This window comes from Microtus oregoni, unplaced genomic scaffold, assembly GCF_018167655.1.
Source record: "Microtus oregoni isolate MIOR12 unplaced genomic scaffold, Mior012 000063F_ref0000156, whole genome shotgun sequence".
In the NCBI taxonomy this organism is placed as follows: Eukaryota; Metazoa; Chordata; class Mammalia; order Rodentia; family Cricetidae; genus Microtus; species Microtus oregoni.
Genome location: NW_024543873.1, coordinates 1,891,361 through 1,914,666, shown reverse-complemented (window position 1 = coordinate 1,914,666; position 23,306 = coordinate 1,891,361). Strand labels below are relative to the sequence as shown.

The 23,306-nt window shown below is 42.3% G+C and overlaps 2 protein-coding genes across 2 annotated transcripts; one reads left to right on the top strand and one right to left on the bottom strand.

Annotated features, from left to right (window-relative positions):
• Nucleotides 1-382: 382 nt before the first annotated feature.
• LOC121439886 (paired mesoderm homeobox protein 1-like) lies at nt 383-8,504 on the top strand. The gene is made up of 3 exons (XM_041640501.1): nt 383-798; nt 1,926-1,971; nt 8,409-8,504. Exons 1-3 carry the CDS (start codon nt 383-385, stop codon nt 8,502-8,504), a joined length of 558 nt encoding a protein of 185 aa, XP_041496435.1.
• Nucleotides 8,505-11,582: 3,078 nt separating this feature from the next.
• On the bottom strand, nt 11,583-18,833 carry LOC121439816 (rhox homeobox family member 1-like). The gene is made up of 3 exons (XM_041640438.1): nt 18,454-18,833; nt 12,944-12,989; nt 11,583-11,807 (listed from the first exon to the last, which is right to left on the bottom strand). The coding sequence occupies exons 1-3, from the start codon at nt 18,831-18,833 to the stop codon at nt 11,583-11,585; spliced, it is 651 nt and encodes a 216-aa protein (XP_041496372.1).
• Nucleotides 18,834-23,306: the final 4,473 nt, after the last annotated feature.

Here is a 23,306-nt window from a genome sequence, read left to right as displayed (position 1 = left end):
TAGCTGACATAACCATGTCCACTTAATTCCCAGATCTTGCAGTGTGCACCCAGTGAGATACAGAAGCTAGACTTCTCCAGGGGTTCACCCAGAGGCCATGTGCTCGGTGTAAATGCATGTCCTCATCCCTACTTGTGCACCTGCAACAGCTTTCTTTCTCTTCCACTCCATTCCTCGAGGCTTTGGTGTACTTGGTCGGATCCATGTTAGATCCATTCTGCACATGCTCCCTAGAGCCACCTTCAGTGGGCACGTATCTCCTATAGGGGTTGTGTGATGGAAAGAGGACAGATGTGAATCTTGCTAAAACCCACATGCTGCAAAGTCATTTCAATCCACAAAGCATTTATGGAGATGACACTACTCTCTTTTAGGTCTCATCATGGCTTTCCAATCCCAACATGTGGAACCCAATGTCTACAAACTGTATGAAAATGAAATTGAGGGGAGCCTTGATTTTGAACACGGGGCCACTGCAGCAACAGAAAGTGTCATCTATGGTGAAGGTTCTCTAAAAGGTTCCGACAAACCAAAGAACCAGGGCATCCCACACTACAAGGATGATGTGACCCACGTTGCTAATTTCAACTACGTTGGTGATGACATCAGGCATGAGAGCCATGGGAGCCACCAAGGGTACAGAAACCCACAGTTGAAGGAGCAAGAGAATGTGGCTGCTGGCAGAGTGCCCCAGGTCCGGCGCACAAGGCCAAGGATCCAGTTTGGTCTCACACCCAGGCAGCTGAATGAGTTGGAAGATGTTTTTGAAAAAACTAAGTACCCTGATGAGATCATAAGGTATGTCACTTGTTTCAATAGCTGTTCCAGCTCCCATCCATCAGCATCTCATTAGGAGGTGTGTTCTTCACACTATGAGCCCTGTCTGCTATGAGCCTCAAGCATGAAGTCTCTGTTTAGTTCCTGAGTATGGGAAGTATGTTTTAAGAGGTCAAAGTCAACATCTATATCTGTATCTATATCTATATTTATCTATTTGTCTATCTATCTATCTATCTATCTATCTATCTATCTATCTAGTGTTGGTTGATGCCTCTCAATTTCTTCTTTAAGTTTTCTTTTTGTTTTTTTTTCATCCTCCTTCTTATCCTCTTCTTCTTCATGGCCCCCATTTTATAATGGGAATTGTACTCAAGATGTTCTATTGGGAACTCACCAAGGCCAGCTGGCCTTGGTCTGATAAAGCCTAGGATAAAACCGGACTCGCTGAACATAGCGGACAATGAGGACTACTGAGAACTCAAGAACAATGGCAATGGGTTTTTGATCCTACTGCACGTACTGGCTTTGTGGGAGCCTAGGCAGTTTGAATGCTCAACTTATTAGACCTGGATGGAGGTGGGTGGTCCTTGGACTTCCCACAGGTCAGGTAACCCTGATTGCTCGTTGGGCTGACGAAGGAGGGGGACTTGATTGGGGGAGGAGGAGGGAAATGGGAGGCGGTGGCGAAGAAGATACAGAAATCTTTAATAAATAAGTAAATTAATAAATAAAAAAGACCTAGTGGTTTCTAAGTAATACCTCTACTACTATAGCATATCCACCTTATGTCAATTAATGTGGTTATTTATTTATTTCGTTTCTTGAGACAGGGTTTCTCTGTAGCTTTGGAGCCTGTCCTGGAGCTAGCTCTTGTAGAACAGGCTGGACTCGAACTCACAGAGATTTCCCTGCCTCTGCCTCCTGAGTGCTGGGATTAAAGGTGTGTGCCACCACCGCCCTGCTCAATGTGGTTATTTTTATAAAATAAAATAGAGATCATTGAAAAGCCGCTTTCATACTTTAGGTCTCACCTTCTCTACATAGTTTTGTGTTGGCCTGTGATGAATTTCCATAAGTCTATTCATCTTGCCAAGCTGAAATGCTGTATTTCACTAACAGCTCCAATTTCCATCTTCTTCTCTCAGAAAGGACCTTGCAAAGCGCTTGTTCCTGGGAGAATCCAGAGTGCAGGTCAGTAAATCCGAAAAGACTTTGGGCAGGGCACTCTGCTTCAGGTCATGGTCCATGTTCTTGTACCCAATATGAAAAGCATGCGTGGGTGAGAGGTGTCCTTGTCTGGGTTATGATAGTAACTGAGCACTGAGTGTTGAAGTTTTCCAGAGTTAAAATGGAACGGGCAGCCATTAAGTCTTTTCCCATTATTGGAGACATTGTAGTCTCTTAATTGAAAAAAAAAACTAAAAAATGCACACAATTTTTTAGCATTTTTATTTTATTTAATTGTCTTTATTGAGCTTTATATTTTTCTCTGCTCCCCTCCCTTTTCCCTTCTCCCAGTCTCTATGTCCTGTGACCCCCACACTCCCAGTTTACTTACGAGATCTTGTCTTTTCCTACCTCCTAAGTAGATCCATTTATGCCTGTCTCAGGGTCCTCTTTGTTGTCTTGGTTTACCGGTATTGCTGGTTTTCTTTGCTTTATGTGTTAAAACCACTTATGAGTGAGTAAATATTATATTTGTCTTTCTGTTTCTGAGTTACATCACCCAATATGGTGTTTTCCAGATCTATCCATTTGCCTGCAAATTTCAAGAAGTCATTTTTTTTTACTGTTGTGCACATGTACTTTTTCTTCATCCATTCTTTGACTGAAGGCCATCTAGGTTGTTTCCAGGCTCTCGCTCTTATGAATAATGCTGCTATGAACATATTTGAGCTGGTGTTCTTGTGGTGTGATTGAGTGTTTGGGGGTATATAACCAACAGTAGTATTGCTGGGCGTGGAGGTGGATTGTTTCCTTGTTTTCAGTGAAATCGCCATACTTACTTCCAAAGTGGCTGTACAAGTTTACACTCCCACCACCAATGCAGGAGTGTTCCCTTTACCCCAAATACTCCCCAGAATAAGTTGTCATCTGTGTTTGGATCATGGCCATTCTTATAGGTGTAAGATGGGACACAGAGTTGTTTTGATTTGCATTTCTCAGATGACTAAAGATGTTGAACATTTCCTCAAATGTCTTTCAGCCATTTGAGATTCACAGAACACTTAGAATCAGTATGGGAACATCATATATATAGAGAGCATTGAGTATTATATGGTCATGCATATAGGAAAACATAAATGTTTACTGGTATGTGTACAGTGATTAATACTGAAGTCCGGACACTCAGGTCATTTCAGGGTACTTATATGTACTGTTGTAGTAGGACTCTAAGTGACCTTGGGGACATTCTAATTGATGTAGCAAGCAGTAGGAGTAAAACAGGGCTCTGTTTCAACAAAGAAACACTTAGTTATAAGTGTGGATTAAGTAAGGCCAGAGAGATATTCAGTGTTTCATAACTTATCTGTGTTTAATTTGTCCAAGAGTCATGTGGGAAGACACTCACAAGTGCAAATGGTTGGCCCTCCACCTTTGTAAGTGTGTGGAAAGCCAATGTGGAAAGCAGCAAAGTTGAACCTTCATGTTCCCCCATGCTGTGTTTAGATTATCTAAAAACAATGCAAAATTGTCATGTCAGTGTTATGACATGTATGGGGCTCACAGCTTTAAAGAGTTAATTTTGTTACAATTAAACAAAAAGAATAACATTGAGCTCATTTAAGTTAATCGAGTAAAGAGAACGGGATCAGGTGAAGTTATAGAATGTCAAAATGCAGGTTGGTACTGAGGAGAGGGCCCGAAGGATAAAGCTCTTGCCACATGAGTCTGAAGATCTGAGTTGGGACCCTCAGCATAAAGTTTAGCAGGTGTCAGCTCACACTGTAGTCAGAATCTCTTATTCAGGAGGCAGAGATTGCGGATCCTTAAGGAGACCTAGATTAGGTCCGTCGCTGAGCTGAGGTTCATGGACAACCCTGCCAGTGTAAATCAGGTGGGGAGCAAGCTAAGAAGATGCTTGACTCTGACCTTGGTCCTCTGCATGCACGAGTGTGCATTTGCACATAGATACACATGCAGATCAGACACCTTTGCAAATTTTTATTTGTTTGCAAATACATAAAAAGCAAAGGTGCCAAGCCACGGTCAAGTGTGTCTTCTGTTGACTAACTTGAAATCTGAAAGTATTCCTTTTCTTTAAAGGAGACTATGTTGAACATGTGGGTTTTTTGGAATGTGGAAAAAGATAGAGCTCACTTGAAGAAAGAGCTGTAGCTATCTTATTTTCAAATGAACTTCTTTCCTCCAGACATTAAAGACTAATGTTTAGATCATGGGATAAAAGCTGAGGCCATGAGCCCAGAGAAACTGACTGCTCCATAGCAAATGAGAAAGGGGAAAAGCAGTGCAGAGTGCTATTCATGCTAACTTCCTTCAGCATGGATCAGGGCAGTCTTGATGTAAGCAAATTCCCTACCTGCAGCAGTAGCTTGTGCAGAATAGCATTCCTGCCTAGGAGCCCCTGATGACTGACATCCTAACACCACAACGTGTAAACTACAGTAGGACCAGGCTCAGGTTGGAGAAACTGGGAGAGAATAGGGAGATTCCCCCAGGATGGAGAGAGTGATTGGATAAGAAAAGCTGCAGGAGTGAGGAATTCTCCTGCTTTCAAGCTTACAGGACCCTGTACTTCCGCTCCAGAGAGACAGAGGTGCTGCAGCCCCAGAGACTGATGTGAGGCAGCTCTGAAGACACATATACACTGCAGACCTAGAGGCTGATGCACTCCAGCTCCATAGAGGCAGACTTACTGCAGCTCCAGAGAGACTGATGGACTATCAGCCCAGAGCCATTTGTACTGCAGCTCTAGAGGGACTGATGATGCACTGCATCTCCAGAGAGGTCGATGAACTGCAAGTCCAGAGAGTCTGATCAAGTGCAGTTCTAGAGGCTGATGCACTCCTGCTCTAGAGAGGCAGATTCAATGCAGCTCCAGAAAAGCTGATGCACTGTAGCTCCAGAGAGGCTGATGCAATTCAGCTCCAGAAAGGCTGAAGCACTGCAGCTCTAGAGGCTGATTTCACTGCAGCTCCAGAGAAGCTTATGAACTGCAGCTATCTAGCCTGATTCACTGCTGCTCCAGAGAGGACTATTTACTGCCGCTCTAGGGGCTGATGCACTACAGCTCCAAAGAGGCTGATGCACTGTCGTTAGAGAAACTGATGCACTGCAGGATTAGAGAGGCTGATGCATTGCAGCTCTAGAGGCTCATTCACTTCAGCTCTAGATGTCAAGCACTGCAGCTCTAGAGGTTGAAGCACTGCAGCTCCAGAAAGGCCAATATACTGAAACTCTGGAGGATGATGACCTGCAGATCCAGAGAGGCTAATGTACTGCAGCTCTAGAGGTTAATGCAGTGTAGCTACCGAGAGGCTGATGCATGGAAGTTCTCGAGATGCTGATGCACTGTAGCTCTAGAGATGCTGATGTACTGCAGCTCCAGAGAGACTGATGTACTGAAGCTCTAGAGGCTGAAGCACTGAAGATCCAGAGAGTCTGTTTCACTGCCATTCCAGAATCTGATGCATTGCAGGATTAAAGAGGCTGATGCACTGTAGCTCTAGAGGTTTATTCACTGAAGCTCTAGATGTCATGTATTAAGGAAGAGGCGGTTTTGTTAACTGCTCTCCACATTGTTACAGATCACATTCCTGACTGGAGGTTCAGCCTTAAAACGTTGGATCTCCTGGTATAAGAACAGAGCCCAGGATGCTCTTCATGTTGACAAGAAGTAGGGCATCACTATCAAGCTTCAACTCTTACTGAGACCACAGCTTTTGTTCTGAGCCCAGAAAAATTTAGAGGGCATGGAAGAGGGGGAGGGCAAAAGTCCATAGGTGACAGTAACCTACCCTTATTACCTACATGATGGAAGCAGGGAGTCCCAAGATATCTGAATGAATTGTCTGAATTGGCTCATTTCCCTAATCCTATAGATGACAACATCACATCTCTGTGCAGGCCTCCCTTGGAGTAGTGTTAGCTCTAATAACACTTTGGGAAGGATGTTTGTTTGTTTGTTTGTTTGTTTGAGCTGGGGATAGGCTGTGACTTTGCACACTCTTTTGGCAAGTGTGATTCCTTGTAATCACCCCACCTCCTTTAGGTGCTGGAGCAATAAGAAGCCGTCCATCTATAAATGGTGAGCTGAAATCATGAGAGTAAAGCAGTTCACCTGGGAGAAATTATGTGTTTAGATAAGAAAAATATGTCAGAGGAGATCCAGAAACACTGGAACAGAAGGAGAAGATGCTGGAAGGACAAAAAAGAGAAGGAATGAGGAGGAGGAAGAGCATGAGGCAAAGGAGGAGATAGGGAGAGAAGGAGACTGTTTTCTGACAGTGAGGGGAAGTAGGAAGCAGGTATCCCACTATCCTAAGTGGTGAATCTCACAGCACCCCTTGTCCTTCCTGACATGGGCGTCTTGTGTGGAGCCCCACTGGGAGTTAGGATTGAGGTGTCTGTACAAGGCAGTACAATCAAGTGAATTGTTGAAGTGTGTTGTGTTGACTTCATTTTGGTTTTTGACCTTTTGTACAGAAAATAGATTTTTGTTCCTTTAGAGTCATCCAGCACCTTTGTATATTCCAGTTTTTCTGCTTGTTCTTCTGCTTTGATCCCTGAGCCTTGAAGGGAGGAGGTTATGAAGACATTCCAATTAGGATAGAGCACTCCATAGTTGTGAGCAGAGATGACCACTCACATGGTCTCTAGCTAATGGAAAGTCTTTATTCCAGCTGACTAGGATGACACCCAGGTATCTGTGCACGTAGGCATGGCCCCAGCTGTCCAGAACATGGGGGTTGTAAGGGCATCTTAAAACCTAGATGTCCTAGCATCTAGATCGGCAGATGCAGATGCCTGTGCAGAAGTAAGCAGTTTGAATCAAGATGTTTACTGAAGCTAAGATAGCAGCTAGCTGGTGGAGGGGTTCATACAAACAAGAAGTTTTACCACAGCTAAGTTAGCTAGTATATCCCTGATCTCTGGTCCCTAGAGTAGACGTAATTAATTTCCCGTGGGATTCTCCATGACAGAGTCAAAGTCTATTTCTACCTGTAATGGCCTCAACAAGAATAGAAGATGGAGGAACCTCTTCACTGGCTTAAAGTGTCACATTTCCCACTAGATTACAGGGCATGAGTCAAATTATTGACTCATCCTGTTCTATGAGGTCATAGTTGTTTCTAGGGACCAGTAATTTTCTGTTTGAGGCAGTTGGCCATGCAGGTGAAGATGCAGGGTTCTACCATTAGGCTGAGCAGGACAAGAATCAATGGTCCAGTTAATGCTGACACTAAGCTATAGGGATCCAGTCACCAGAGATTGATAACAGTGTCCTGATCTGTGTCTTCTTTCTTTCCTTCCTTTGAGCTTTTCTCTCTCCCTTCCTTTTCCTCTTCCCCTTCTCCTATCTTCTGCTTTGTTTCTTCTTTCTATTGACTATTCTTGTCCCCTCACTTACCCTTTCCACCTTCCTTCCTCATCATTCCCCAGTCCTTTCTCCTCTACTTATTTAAAAAGCAGTTACTCATGTATGCACTCCAGGGCACTGGCAGCCCATTCCCAACACCTCATCTTCACACTCCTCTCCTCTCTTAGACCAATAGGCTGCTGAATTTTCAGGAAGCCTGCTGTAAACCAGACTTGGCCCAGGCATTGGCCCATCACTTCGCAGCAGCTTCCTTTCCTGTGCATAGGAGATTAGAGGCCTCTATGGGAAGACATAGAAACCTCCACAGTCACCCAGCAAGGACCCTGCATTTTTGTAGATCTTTCATGGATAAAATAGTACAGGGTCACAGTAAAAGAAATTAGTAATATATTCAGCTTTCTGGCTCTTCAACTTAGATCAGAAATCTTGGGATCATCTCAAACAATCAAATTTGAATAATCTATGGCAGTTGTTTCAGCTGTTCCTGCACCTATTCAAAGGAAACCAGAATTAGGACCCATTTGGCCTTTGTTAATATAGATTCAAGGCCAAATATGAGCTCGCCCATCTTCTCTATTATAGGCAAATATCATGAGGATTACATAGACAAGAATTCATGCAGTGGGGTGTGACTTTCGAGGGAGTCAGGGGAGATATCATTATTCTAAGCAGTAGTTCAAGTAAGTCAGATAATTCAAGGGAATGATGAGGTACCTTTTCCTCGGCAGAGAGTGTGTAGATTGTAATACCTAAAGACACTTTGATATCTGGTCTTCTCCATATCCTGATTTACTGATCCCCGTTCTCTTTCTTAGAGCCATATTTCCCATTTCCTTGAAAGGGCATAAGACAGGAAAGGTACTAGCTAATGAATTTCCCATTTCCGGTTGTTCTGAATTCTGACTACTAGGGCTGGGGTTGCATAGGATTTTGTGTGTCCTTGGTTAGAAAAGTCTGGTCAATCTAAAGGCTCACTGGCATTTACTGTTACACAGAGTTGTGTTTTCCACTTGTGATACTGACTGTTGAATACACTAAAGCCATCTCTTTCACCAAGTTATTGCAGAGCTGGTTTAAGAAAAGAAGAGGCCAATACAGGAAACATCAGCAGTCTCAGATTCTCCAGTGTCCATCTGCTGATGGCCAGGACACCTTGCAGTAAAGCTTTTGTAGGAGTCCTGAAGCATCATCCTGTCCAGGCCCCAGATGAAGACAGGATCTTCAGGTGTCACTGACACCTTCTGATGGCTGTGACACCTTATCCCTTCAGCAATAAAGAGTTGTGTATTCAAAATATTTCATGTCCTTTTTGGGGGTCAGTAAGGTGTGTATGTCCAATATTGAGAAAATATTTAACAGAAGATAAAAGGATGGGATCAAACCCTGAGTCATCTTTACTACTCCACAAGTCACAAAAGTTTCTCAAACTAACGGCAACCCGCGCTCAGACATATATTCTTCTCTGTTGTCACACTGTACTATCCTTACCTTAACTCGACCCTGTGGGAACAAACACCTAAGAACAGGAAAAGGACAAGTCTCCAGTGAGAAGACTGTTCACGACAAAAACAGAGTTTCTCACAAATCTACAAGTTCACTCTTGTACTGCAACAAATACAAAAAGACCACTTTCTGAGCATTCATCAGTGGGGTGTGTGACCAGGGACCTAGGCTACCCCCAGGTCTGTTCACTATCACTCCTTTCAATGGCACAGTCATGCTACTAGGAGTCCTCCTGGCACAGGTAGTGTTTCAAAGGAAACACAAGAGGCCTTTTTACGCCCATTTGAAAGAGGCTTCCTCTTTGCTCCCACACCTAGCCCGAGATGCACAAGAGGCATATTGATCGATCCTCCCAGTTCAAGCAGGAGAGGCATAAGATTCTCAGTAGATACACCAGGCCAGGTTAGTGGAAGACATAGGATGCAGGCTTCAGAGCATGCAGGGAGCAATAGGCTGTGTTAGCCCGAGGGTGATTGGAGGAGAGGCAGTGTGGAAAGCCTATAGAGAGTGTTATGCCTGAGTTCTGGCAGGGAGGACACATCAGGGTGGCATTAGCATGGTGGTGTATGTAGTGGGGTAGAGTACATGACCTGTGAGAAAGTGGCCAAGGCGTGAGCTGCTTTTGATGCTGTGACTGCTTGTAGATATGGCTGACTCTAGAAAAGGGGGTGCAGCAGGATGTGATAAAGCCTCTTTCTAAACTGAGTACCAGTAAGCCGGGGATCTGAACTTTGCAATAGAGAAGATGGGTAAACAGGGCTGTGTACCGAGGATCCACATACAGAAGTTTGGTGTGACAGAGGAGGGACAGATATGCTGGTTGTAGTACAGACTTGTATTAGGATAGTTTGTGGATTGTAGAGGCACTGCAGAGAGATGGAGGACCTGAATCCCCATAGCAAGAGTGTCCAGAGGACAGATAACATGTGTACTGGGTGGTTTTGTGTGTCATGTTGAAAAAGGCTATAGTGATCAGAGAGGAAGGAGCCCCAGTTGAGGAAATGCCTTCATGATGTCCAACTCAAAGCCATTTTCTCAATTATTCATCAATAGGCAAGAGCCCAGCTTACAGTAAAAGATGCCCTTCCTGGACTGGTGGTCCTGGGTTCTATAAGAAAGCAGACTGAGTAAGCCATGGGAAGCAAGCCAGTAAGCAGCTCTCCTGCATAGCCTCCTCATAAGATCCTGCTTCTGTGAACCTTCCCTGTTTGAGTTCCTGTTCTGACTTCCTTGAGTGATGAACAGCAATGCTGAAGTGTACATAAAATAAAACTCTTCTTCCCCAACTTCCATTTTTCATGGTGTTTTCAAAGTGACAGAAACCTTGAGACAACATCCTTCTAATCAAAGAGGAACTGGGAACTCTGGTGCTGGGATTATAAGCACCAAGGTAGATGCTGTATTAGGAACATATACAGGACCTAGATGGAAGGTAGATTCATTGGGGTGTGTGTGAGGTGGAGCTGGTGAGAAAGACTCCCTGGGATACTACCACAGATTGCAGTCAGGCTCTTAGTATACTCCTGAGAACCTGTCAGGGCCTGGCTACACAAAGTAGGCCTGTGGATCAGAGCCCTACAAATGCAGAGGAAGATTCCTCTGTAGAGACCTAAGAACAGTGAGGGAGGGGCCCATTGCTCCTAATTAGGTCCTGGTGTGGCCCCAAAGAGAGCACCTGCAGCTTTGCATTCCAGGAGAGGAGGGCACATATGTGTCTAATATACACATGAAGAGATGACCCCATTGGGATCCGTGTACTTATCCCATGACTGTCATTCCCACAACAAACATTCCAAACCAACACACATCTCTTGGGGCCAATCAATTCCCAGAATAAGGGCATAGAAAGATGGCACAGCGAATATGTGATGATGTTAGATTCCCCTCTCTATGTTGTTAAAAAAGAACTACATGGGCCTATAGCAAGTTATTGGGAACAGAGCTAGGTGGGGAAAAATAAACTGAATGCTGGGAGAAAGAAGAGCAAAGCCAGAGAGAAGCTATGTAGCTCCTCCAGAGAGCGATTCCAGAACTTTAGCTGTTAATCCAAAGCCACGTGGTGATACACAGATTAATAGAGATGTGTTAGATAAGGATATGAGTTAGCCACAAAAACGCTTAGGCTATTGGCCACAAGGCATTGCAAATAATATGGTTTCTGTATGATTATTACTGGGCTGAGCAGTCAGGAGACACACAAGTGGCCTTCTTGCAACAGCTATAGACCAGTCCTGATCTTTCATGGTACATTTTTCAGAACCTATGCTGTTTTGCATTGTAGCGGCATAAATGAATGCAGGCAGATTGTAAAGAATATATACAGCTTTAATGAAGAAATAGACTTACAGGACCAAGGATCCCAAGGAGCACAGGAAGCAGAAGGAGCATGCGGGCTCCAGCGTGCCTGATTTATAAGTAAACATTCACCCTAGGCAAGCCTGCCCCCTAAGCGGCTGGCTTAACCCTACATTGCATCTTCCTGTAACTCCAGCTCCAGGGAAGAGGACACCCTCCTCTGGCCTACACAGGCCCCTGCATGCATACATGTACAGACTCATGCACCATGTGTATTCCAGTGAACGTTATGTGTTCCAGTGGTTGCTATGCATTCCAATGACCGGTATGTGTTTCTGCCCCTCACCTGCTCTGAGCTGACTTCTGTACAAATTGTAATAAAACACATCCTTTTCTGTGGAGGGGACACACAAGTTGTAAATGGATAAACTGTGCTTTATTGCTAATATAAGGAGAGAAAGAGAGGAATGTCCTGGCCAGTATGGGCGACAAACTTCCTGTGACACCAGAAGAGCCCATCTCCCACTTGCTCCTGGAGAATGAAGATGTTCTTGGTCTCCACCAGAGTCTTCATGTCAAGGTTGTCCTTGATAGCAGGGGAATGCTTTTTTCTCAGTATTGCCCTCTGGTTCTTCCTAAGTTTAGCTCTCTTGTTGTTAAACCAGTCCTGAAATCCGAGGGAGAGAAGGGTTCGATTAACATATTTAGCAGCTGCTGCTCTCATTTGACCCTATGAATCTCTTTTGAACCCACAATGCAGTTTTTTAAGTGCTCACATGCTTTGTATGGCTCAAGCTACTAGCCATTTCATGGCCAATGACCTGCCTACAGTTTCATAGTTCCTGGTTTGTATATCACTACCAGAAAAGCAAAGAAAAATTCATTATGCACAATACCAAACCCTTTATTCTGCACACCCAATTAGAGTCATGTACCAAGCTCTATGTGCATAGGCTTACAGTTATTCTTTCAAAATTGTCCTTAGAAACAGTCCCCTGTATTCCGGGTGGTCATGAACTCCCTTTGTATTCAAGAACTGACTCCTCTGCCCTAGTGGGAACTCGGGGAAATATTTTTCCTGGATATGCGATATAATAATACCAGAAACTAAATTTAGAACCACCACTGTCTGAATCACCTTTTCAAAACCTTCTAAAGGAAACAAAGAAATTTACCCTCTTGGACTTTAAGTTCTCTTTCCACATTTGTCTCACATGATAGAAAAATTCTTTAGTTTATGAAAATATATTACATGGCTCAATTATCCCATTTCCCCTTTAGTTTGTCATTCATTCCTACTTTTACCAAGTGCACATGTTATGTTTTACAACCAAGATATTCCCGGCAGCCACATGATCATTTCCAAGTCACCCTGAGTTTCAAAATGATACTCAACAGAAGACCCCTGTGAAGCACTCTTGTGTGTTACACGGAATCAAATGTTAATTATGCCACACACACACACACATGCAAAATATTTATGTAACATAGATACTATATACACACACGTATATATACACATTTATACATACATGAGAGAGACAGACAGAGGTGTAGATGCTATATGTTTGATTTTGCTTTTATTTTAGGATCACAAGTGACTGCCCCTCACGGAGTAAACATTAGCTAAAGTTTTCCTTTTCCATTTTTCATTGCCAAGGTCTCATATTCCAGATCTTTTTCCCCAGCATAAGACACAAGGAAAAAATAAAGTAGTTTCATGTGCCTAGGGCAAAGTCATCCATGTCCGGAGGCAACTCTGAGATCAGCACACTGGTAAACTAAATACGCAGACTGACTGACCTTCACCTTCTGTTCATCCACATTCATGAGCTCTGCCAGTTCTCTTCTGTGAAGAGAAAAAAGAAAAATATTTAATATTCCATCCTAGACATGGAATTAACTATAATTAGTACATTCCATGTATATTTTAAAATTTAAGAACTTGCTCTCCATACTTATTCTTTTTATTTTATTTTTAAAACAATATCATTTTATATACAAATCCCAGTTCTGGCTTAGTTCTGTTGCAGCCTGCCTTCAGGAGGCCCTCTGCCTAGCCCAACCCAATCCCTTAGGGACTCGCCCTCCTGGTGCAGATGCAGAATAACTCTAGTTCTTCCCCCACTGCCCCTCTCAGCTCAGCTCCATCCCTTTGTGACTCCCCATTGAAGTGCAAAACAATTCTGCCAAGGACCCTCAGCCACCATACTTGCTGGGACACAGCTACCCACAGCAGCTACACTTGACTAGGACCAAAGGACCCACCCAACAAATACGACACCAGATGTCTACACTAAGAAACACCTCAAACATCATAGCTTTAGATGCCTAGATCCCAGCGCCAAACACAAACATGAATCAATACAACATGCTTCCTCAAGATGTCAGCAACTCTATTGTGATAGGCTATAAGAAAAGCGATTTAGCTGAAGCATAAGACAAGGACTCCAAGACACCAATTATTAATATGTTCAATTACCTTAAAGAAGATCCAAATAAATGTCTGAAAGACCACAAAAACTTGCCAAAAAAACGCAAGTAAAAACAATTCCGGACATGAAAGTTGAATTTAACAAAGGAATAGAATCACCAAAGAAAACCCAAGATGAAATAAAAAGAGAAGTGAAAAACTCAGGATGTCGAACAAAAACTTTATATGAAAGTCTCAACAACAGATTAAAAGACATGGAAGATAGAGTTTCACATCTTGAAGACAGGGTAGAAAAATGAATATCTTGGTCAAAGAAAGTGTTAAATATTAAAAATAAATATCCAGACATAATTAACCCAGGAAATCTGGGACAATATTTAAATACCATACCTATGAATAATCGGTATAGAGAAGGAGAAAAACACATGCCAAAAGCACAAAAAGTCTTTTCAATAAAATCATGAAGGAAAACTCACCCACTCTAAAGAAAGAGATGCTTATTAAGGTACAAGAAGCATACAGAACACCAAATAGACTGGAGCAGAAAAGAAAATACCTTTGCCACATAATTAAAATACTAAAGATATAGAACAAAGAAAGAATATTAAAAGCTTCAAGGGAAAAGGACCAAGTCACATGTAAAGATGGGCCCATTGGAGAGTCTGAATGCTGGAAGGGATTGGTTAGATGTTGTAGAAGCCCTAAGAGACCACAGATGTCAGATCAGACTACTAGATCCAGCAAAACTACTAACCACAATTAACAGAGAAAGAAAAATATTTCAAGAGAAAAACAAATTTGAGCAATTTCTGTCCACACATACAGCTCTGCAGAAGGCACTAGAAGGAAATTTCAAACTGAAGAGAGAAAGTTAACTGAATCCAAGAGGACACAAGGAATAAATAATCTCACGATAGTTAATCAAATGATGGAAAAATGCTACACCACAACAAAATAACAGAAATCAGTAAACACCGATCATTAAAAACTATCTAATTTAATGGTCTATACTCTTCCCCACACACACCAGAAAACACAGAATAACAGATTTGGTAAGAAAATGGGATCCATCTTTGTGCTGCATTCAAGAAACAGCTCACCACCAAGGACAGCAAGGACAGATGTTACCTTAGAGTAACAGGATGGGAAATGGCATTCCAAGCAAACAGAACCAAGATGCAACAGGTGTAGCTATTTTAATATCTGAGAGACTTCAAAACAAAACTAATCAGACAAGATAAGAAAGAACACTATATATCCATTAAAGAAAAAATCCACCAAGAGAAAAAAATTACTATTATAGACATACACCCAGATACACTGAACCTAATAGAATAAAACAGAGAGGTCAAGTTATGTTTCCAAAATCACATAGCAAGCTGAGAAGGAAATACAGCAGGCCTGTAAGAAACCCTGTCTCAAAGAAAGTAATAAATAACCTTGAACTCATTGACACAGGAAAAGACCTTCTGAACAGATAGATCACCAGTAGCACAGGCACTAAGACTAAAAGTTACTAAATGGGACCTCATGAAACTGAAAAGCTTCTGTATGCTTCTGGACAGCAAAAGACACCATCATCAGCACAACACTCCAGGGTAGGCCCCAAGTCCAGAGTAGTTGGCCAACACAAAAGATACTTTATGTTTTTTTTGTTTGTTTGTTTGTTTTTGTGTGTGTGTGTGTGTGAACCTTTTGTTTTCTTCTGTTACTTCTTGTCTTGTTTTCTTTTTTAAGTTTGTCTTCTTTGATTTGGGTTTTGGTTTTGTTGTTTTTTCTGTTTTTTTTCCTTTGTTTTTGAGAAAGAGAAAGTTCATGAAGTTGAATGAGTAAGGAGGATATGGGAGGAGTTGGGGGAGAGAGAGTATATGATTAAAATATATTGCATGAAAAATATTTTAATAAAAATGTAAATAATTGCTATCTCCGCTCACACCTCTATAAGCAGACTTTTCAGCAACCTTTAGAAGGAGCTTTATGTAGAAGTGGTTTGAAGGGAAGTGTGGGAGCAGTGGATCTAGGGGAGAGGGGTAGTCTGGGGAGGCTGAGAATAGTGGAGGGAAGGGAAACTGTAGAAGGGATGTAATGTATGAGAGAGAGAGAGAGTGGTGGTGGTGCACACCTTTAATCCCAGCACTCGGGAGGCAGAGGCAGGTGGATCTCAGTGAGTTTGAGACCAGCCTAGTCTACAGATAGAGTTCCAGGACAGACGGGGCTATTACACAGAGAAACCCTGACTCAAAAATATATATAAACAAAAGAAAAAAGAAAATTTGTACGTGTCTATATCTGCCACATACAAATTATACATATTTTGTGACGTCAGGAATTGAACCTACAATCCCAGATATGCTAGGCAAGGGGTCTACCACTGAGCTGTATGGTTTTATATTTATATTTGTATTTATGTGTTTTTCAGTCTTATTTTGAAACAGAGTTTCACTAAGCTGCGTCTGCTGACCTTGAGCATCCTCCTGAGCCCTGCTAAACCTGGAAGTGTCCCTCTTTCTGGATCTCCCTCCCGTGTGGCTGAGGTTATAGATCTGTGCCACTAGGTACAGATAACTATGCAAAGTGACTGCCTAATGGTATGTTTGTGAGGGCACACAAGTCTTCATTCTTCTGGATATTTGATCTCTGAAAAATTTTGCACACAAAAAGCAGGCCCCACACAGGCAATACAAATGAAATGATAAATGTGGATGTTTAGCAGATTTTAGTATGTCTGTGTATTGAAAGAGATAATTCTGGGAAGAAAACATTACATGCAATCAGACAGCATATTTGAACACCAATAACTCACCACAAAACACACCCTGACTTAGATAGGAGAAAAAGACCTTGCTAAAGACGTATTTGACCACGAGCATAGGTCACGGTATCCATAAACACAGGGAAATTCAGGCAGCAGTAGTGAAAAGCAGTTCAAACCACACCCAGAAGGTCCCCACACCTAGAAGGTGGCTACTAACAACACCCACAGAATAAAGCGTGGTGAGTCCCTGAAGACATTGGAAACATGATGCTCCCTCTGGGGAAATGTCAAACAGTACAGCACAAAGGAAGGGTGAGGTGGTTCCTCAAATAGTGAGCAGGGATGATCACATGACACAAGCCTGCTTCTGGGTGTGCACCCTGAGTGACTGAAATGGAGTTTTAAAAGTATTTGTCTGCTCCACTAGATCACACCAGTGCAGCACAAGCCACATGGGCCACAGGGAAAATCTGCCCAGATAGCTTTTCACATGGCTGTGCATAGGGGAGTTTGGGTATGACTGACCCCCGAGAAAGCAGAAATTTTGTCTGATGCTAACACACTAACAAGGCTCAAAGACATACTAATTGAGGCAGGTTAGTTCAGGAAGGACAAATTCTGCCTGATTTTCCTTATATGAGGTCCTTAGAGGAATCATATAGAGAGGACAAATAAACAGGAGAGTGGTAGTTGGGGACTAGGGGACATGGAAAGGGCACTTATTTAATGGGTTCAGGTTTTGCTGTGGCGTCATAGACAGACTCCCAGGGACCTATCCCCAAATCACTTGAGAAGACTTCAGTCTGCTGAGTTCTGACCTTCAGATTTGATTTAAGCAATGCCCTTTATGTTTCTATGTTTACTTTTGGACACTTTTTAAACAGAAAGGAACCAAAGGAGTGGTCAGTGAGCATTTTGGAGACCTGGTTTGCACCAGGATGCATGGAAAGTTCAACCTTGGTCACCCAAGAGGCATGCTCTTGAGGGACCAAGAGCTAGACCTGACCTGCAGACATACAGGGAAAGAGGCCTCAAACTAATAAGAGGGCAAACTTTCTGCTTCTCTCTCTCCCTCTTTACCTGAGCCAAAGGCCTAGTAGGCGTTTTCTCCTGCCGTTGGCTAATTTTCCAGCCTGCTACCCTATGTTCAAGGTCTGTCCTAAACATGGTTCAGTTTATGAGAGGACTAGTCAGCTGAAAACTTCCAGGTCTCCAAATGAAAACCATTTCGTTTTCAGATTCCCCTTTCTACTTTTTGGGGAGTCTCTCTCTCTCTCTCTTTCTCTTTCTCTTTCTCTTTCTCTTTCTCTTTCTCTTTCTCTCTCTCTCTCTCCCTCTCCCTCTCCCTCTCCCTCTCTCTCTCTCCCTCTCCCTCTCCCTCTCCTCTCCTCCTCTTCCTCCTCCTTCTTCTTCCTCTCTCTCTCTCTCTCTCTCTCTCTCTCTCTCTCTCATGCCTCAGTGTGTGTGTTTCCTACTTCACTTTTAGTACTTTTCGTAAGTACCATTGCCGCCTGCTGTGCCTGGGATCTTTCTGCCTTTGAATTCTTTAATGGATGAAGAAAACAGACTTTACTTAGGACTTCTAGACAACAACTCCCCCTAAACATCATCAAAGAGTCAGGTGAAGATTGTGGATTCAGAGCCAAGAATGGATAGGAAGTCAAGCCTGATGACACAAACCAGTAATCAATCACAACTTCAAGGACTGATTGGGCTACCAAGCCGGTTCAAGTCCAGCCTGTACAACTCAAACTCCGATTCAACAAAACTAAAAAGAGGCTGTGGTCCCCTACAGGCAACACAGCTCATGCAGGGAGCCTGAGACTCCTTTACAAAAAAGCCACATCTGTCTGCTGCATGGGTCACCCTCAAGTTTCGCGGCTTTCTTCCTCAGAGTGAGGCCAATGCCCTTAGCTCGCCAGAGGGCGCACTCCTGTGGCTTCCACCTAGGCTCCCGTGCGCTGAGGTTTGCTGAGGAGCTTGTACCTCAGTGGCAAAAAGCTATGCTTAGTATGAGTCCGTATTCTGAACCTCAAAAATATTAAAAACTTTTAACAAGAGTAAGGAGAGGCCAGGGGAGAGGAGAAGGAGCCCAAAGTCCTAAAGGACAGACCCAATACATACCGTCTGATGGCGTCTGGGTACTGAGTTTCTTCAAAGACTGCTCGCAGTTCCCACAGCTGTCCAGGCGTGAATATGTATGGTTTCTGGCGAATCTTGACTAATGGCTGTTCACTGGCTTCGACCATGTTCATGGCCATCTCCAGCTCTTCTTGCTCAATGTCTTGGCTGTTACTTATATCCCAGTTCTGGTAGCTGTGGTCGTCTACAGAGCTCTTCTGGCCCTCACAGAACAGATTATTCAGGGCCTCTATGACTCCCTGGTCAAAGCTGCCACTGTTTATCGTGTAGGCCACTGTTTTCTCAGGTTCAGTCATTATTTCTTCCTCATAGAAGTTCACCCGGTAAAAGTCATAGTCGAAGTAGAAGTACTTGCGGGCCATGATCTGAGCGCATCAGAAAGCGCCCCCTTGTGGGTTCTGAAATGGCTGTGCGCCTTGAAGCCCCCTGAGGAACTGTCTGGGATTTCCAGGCTAAAATTGTTACTCCAGACTGCTATCGCTGCTATTGGCTTTCAACTCACAACCCTGGGCGAGGCTCTAGTTTAGGCAAACAAGGGGTGGAGTGTGGGCACGAACTTGTGCATGGAATAATGACAGTTGCAATAAGTAGTGTTGGGGAAAAAATAAAAAAGTAGAAATAAATAAAAAAGACTGCTTGAAGGAGAACGCTAGTTTTCTGACTTGCTGGAGAAACAGACCAGCAGTTGGTCCTGAGCTGAGGAGTTTCTTTTAGAACTACGAGCTAATCTTGACGAAGCTTGAGAATGCATTTTAAGGTGATTTAGAGGTGGAGGAAGGATATGAATAAAAATAAGATAATTAAATAAACTATCATATTAGGACATAATTTTCACATTTTGATATGGCCCTAAATAAACCTTAATCTTTTTGTGCTACCTGTTATTTGAAGCATCGTTTTCATTGTTGGAAATTATGAAATCAAAATAATGATCAACTCTGAAAAATATTGGCTGATTTATTACATCCTGGAAAATCAAATTAGGCTATGATTTAATTATCTGTAAAAAGAACAAAAAAGCACATATGTGTAACTCTGAAGATTTATTTTTAATTTTAACAAATAGTATGATCATACATATGTATGTATGTACATGTTGCAGGGTAGCCACCAGAGACAATTGCTTGGACAGGAGTTTAAGTGTTTGCTACCCCAAACCCCAAACCCCAAACCTTCATCAGGGTGACATTTTAAACACAAAATCCATGTCTTGGGTTGACACATTTCAGTTAATAAGAGGAGTTAGCCAGAAGCAGAACTACAGGAGTCAAAAGGCAAGGTTAGTACATTTAGAGACTTTGCCAAAACTGTGGACTTTGACGGTTTAGGTCTTTGTTTTCATAGTGTCAGGTGTTGCCATCTGCATGCTGAGTTTTGCAACCTGAATGAGAGTCATCATGGAGTCTCAGGTCCTGCTAAGGTCTTGGGCCCCCTTATAGTTTTATATACAATCATTTCAAAATAAAAAAATTTCATGATTTATTATTAGTAAGTATTCGATTTGTATACAAGTGTTTCATGCCTGTCTACCTTTGATGACATAAAATTTTAGGTCCAAAATGGGTCACAGTTTAAAATGTTTAGTGTTCTATGCAGCCTTTCAGAAGTGAAAGTTCTAGGACTCTTTTATGGATCAGACTTATCACCTTCAGCAGGGGCTGGGTATCTAGAGTTGTCTGCATCTGTGTAAAGAGCCCCACAGTCGATAGATACACAGGGATTATGAGGGCTCATCACTGCCTACCACTCTTACTCCTGGCTGCAGGGTGACTTCAGTCAAATCTTGCTAAAGCAACCTGGATGATACTACCTCACTATCTATGATCTGGACAGTGTCCACTGGTGACTCTTCACTAGCATTCTTTCTTGTGTCCCTATCTGAGAGAAGTGCCTAACTTGGCCTGCAATGACAAGGCAGTCTGTAGAGTTGGTTACCAAACTCATAATCTGGGTTCTAGCATTACAAACCTTACTCTCACCATTTTTGTGTCTTTGTGCCTTGTGCCTTTTCTGTGCTTTTCTTCAGTCCACCCAGAGTGTTGGATAATGGCCATGGGCTTACTTTGAAATGTAATTTCAGGGAAGGAGGATTTACTCCTGACTCCTTGGCTAGATAGCTTTTCTGAAGTCTTCAGAGGCATTTCCATTCTCTGGGACCCCTGCGATAGATGTTAACCTGACTGGATTGATAATTACCTAGGAATCACACCCCTGGGAGGCTGTGAGGGTTTTCTATAGAGAATTACCCCTTGATATGGGTAACATGTTCCAACTGGAAATCAAGATATAATGAGGTCAAAGGAAAAGCATTCACTTCCTTTTTTCTGGGCAAGTCTATCAATTCTGCTCTGGCCTTGTCTGATAGACCATAGATTCTTCAGTCTTCGAAAGCATACGCAACACAAGGCTTTCCAGAGACCTTTTAGATTTTCAGATTAGTGATGTGGGTTTTCCCTCTGTATGCTGTGATAACCATTAATGAATAAAGAAACTGCTTGGAACCTATATCAGGACAGAACTTAGCTAGGTGGGGAAAACTAAGCTGAATGATGGGAGAAAGAAGGGCTGGGAGAGAAGCCATGGAACCTCCACCAGAGACAGACTCTGGGAATTTTACCCAGTAAGCCACAGCGTCATAGCGATGCACAGATTACTAGAAATGGGTTAAATTAATAAATAAGAGCCAATAAGAAGCTAGAGCTAATGGGACAAGCAGTGATTTAAACTGTTTCTGTGTGATTATTTTGGGGCTAAGTGGCTGGGAATCAACAAGGGGCCTCCTGCTACAGATTAGAATTGCTGAGGGGTCCAGTTTCTTGGATTGAGAAGCTGCTGAGTTTTCTGCCACTCCAGTGTAAAGATAGCCTTTTTGGATTACTCCACTTCTGCTCTGTAAGTCAATTTAGGAAGTTTTCTTTAGATCTGATCTGCTACTAGAGAAATAGTTGCTAATTACAAATTTCTCTACCAGGCTTGATGGTGTCAGGAGCTGAGTACCTAATTTGGGTATACTTAAATTAGCAAAATTTCTCTCCATATAGTATGGAGATGAGTGATTTCTCATTGAAAAAAAAATGTTTAATGAAATACAGAAGACAAAGCACTCCATACTGTAGATTCACCACTGGGAGAGACAGAGGATTTAAGGATTGTATATACAACACGTTTGAACATGTCTGAAAAAGTATTCCTAAGGTATATAAAGATGTTGGGTAGTTGTTTCTGGCAGATCTAGATAAAGTAACAAAGAAAAGAAAAAATGTAGAGAGATGCCTTTTCTTAGGTCCAAATTCACATACACAATCTAATTCTATAAACAACCTCCATTCAGAAACCAGACCTAAAACTGTCCAAAAAAAGCAAAGAAAATAAAAAAGAAAGCCTTTATTGTGAGACTGGCTGACTTACAATGTTATATAAATAAATTTCAGACTTGAAGGGGACAGGGAGTTGGCATCAGGACTATGATTGTAAACAGACGGGAATCTGTACAGTGGGGTAGAGATATAAGGGAGGACCCCAATGAGACCTAAGACACTGATGAAACCTAGGATACTGAGCTGCTTGATTTCTCAAGATTTTATTTTATGCATGGAAAAAGTTTTTCTTCATTTTCTGGGTTCTGCCCCCTTACCTGTACTCTGACAGTTCTATTCTCCTCACCTCTGGTGGAGGGGAATTCATCTTGTAGAGTCAATAGATATGGCCCTGCACTCCGGAAGGAGTTTTTCACCAATACAAGGCTGACGACCCTCATGGCCAAATGTCACCACCCAGTTTTGCCTTCAGATATATAACTATACTGATACCTCAGGAGACCCATACAGGGGAGTTGTAGCCTTAAAGAAATTCTTGGATTTTCTTAGGCATATGAGCAGAAGTCTTGGAATTATGTAAATGGACTTTTGACAGTTGGATATTTTGGGAAACATAAAACCACATCAAGATATATGCATGAATATGGTCCCTTGAACAGGAATTCTGAGCTTCATGCTGAAGTTTGCAGTTTTATTTTTCAGTGAAATTTAATTGAAATGTAGTTACTTAGTGTCTCCCATTCTTGTTCCTCTCTCATCCATTGACTGACTCCACTCAACCTCTTTTCAAAAATTGTTGTTACATACTGGTGAATAGGTATATAAATACAACCTGCTGAGTCTGTTTAGTGTTGCTCGTATGTATATGTATTTAGGGAAGACTATTTGGTATTGGATAGCCAATTAACAGCTTCAATACTGCAGAAGACTAATTCTCCATTTATCAGCCATTGATAATTACTTAAAGCTCTTCATTTAGGAGTGAGGTTTGGTAAGATTTCACCCATCTATATAGGGATGTCACTTGATGGTGGAATTGGAAATTGAATATTGTTTATAGAGCAGTCTTCTTGAGATTTCATGGGTATAGCTTCCTTTTCATAGTTAGAAGACACAATCTCACAACAGACTTCCAGGTCTTCTGGATTTTACAGTCTTTCTGTCCCCTATTCCTCCATGTTTCCCAAACCTTAAGCTTTGCAGATGTGTAAGTTTGGGAAGGGCACCACATGTTGAGTTATTATCTGCAATTTGATCAGTTGTGGCTTTATTTAATGATCTTTTGATGATAATTATTTCCTGATGCCAAAAGATGTGTCTTTGCTGATGGGTGAGATCTACCCTTACCTGTGGGTAGAAAATAAATATTTAAAGTGAAGTTAGAAATTATACTAGCTTACTAAGACAAAAAGGCAAACCACTGACTGGGAGAAGATCTTCACAAATCCCGCAACTGACAAAGGTCTGATCTCAAAAATATATAAAGAACTCAAGAAACTAGACCGTAAAAGGGTAATC

Coding starts and splice junctions, on each gene's coding strand:
- LOC121439816 (XM_041640438.1), bottom strand. CDS start 18,833: ATGGCCCGCAAGTACTTCTACTTCGACTATGACTTTTACCGGGTGAAC. Junction 12,990..18,453: donor TACCCAGACGCCATCAGACG/GTATGTATTGGG, acceptor TTCTCTTCACAG/AAGAGAACTGGCAGAGCTCA. Junction 11,808..12,943: donor TGGATGAACAGAAGGTGAAG/GTCAGTCAGTCT, acceptor CTCGGATTTCAG/GACTGGTTTAACAACAAGAG.
- LOC121439886 (XM_041640501.1), top strand. CDS start 383: ATGGCTTTCCAATCCCAACATGTGGAACCCAATGTCTACAAACTGTAT. Junction 799..1,925: donor TACCCTGATGAGATCATAAG/GTATGTCACTTG, acceptor TTCTTCTCTCAG/AAAGGACCTTGCAAAGCGCT. Junction 1,972..8,408: donor TGGGAGAATCCAGAGTGCAG/GTCAGTAAATCC, acceptor AAGTTATTGCAG/AGCTGGTTTAAGAAAAGAAG.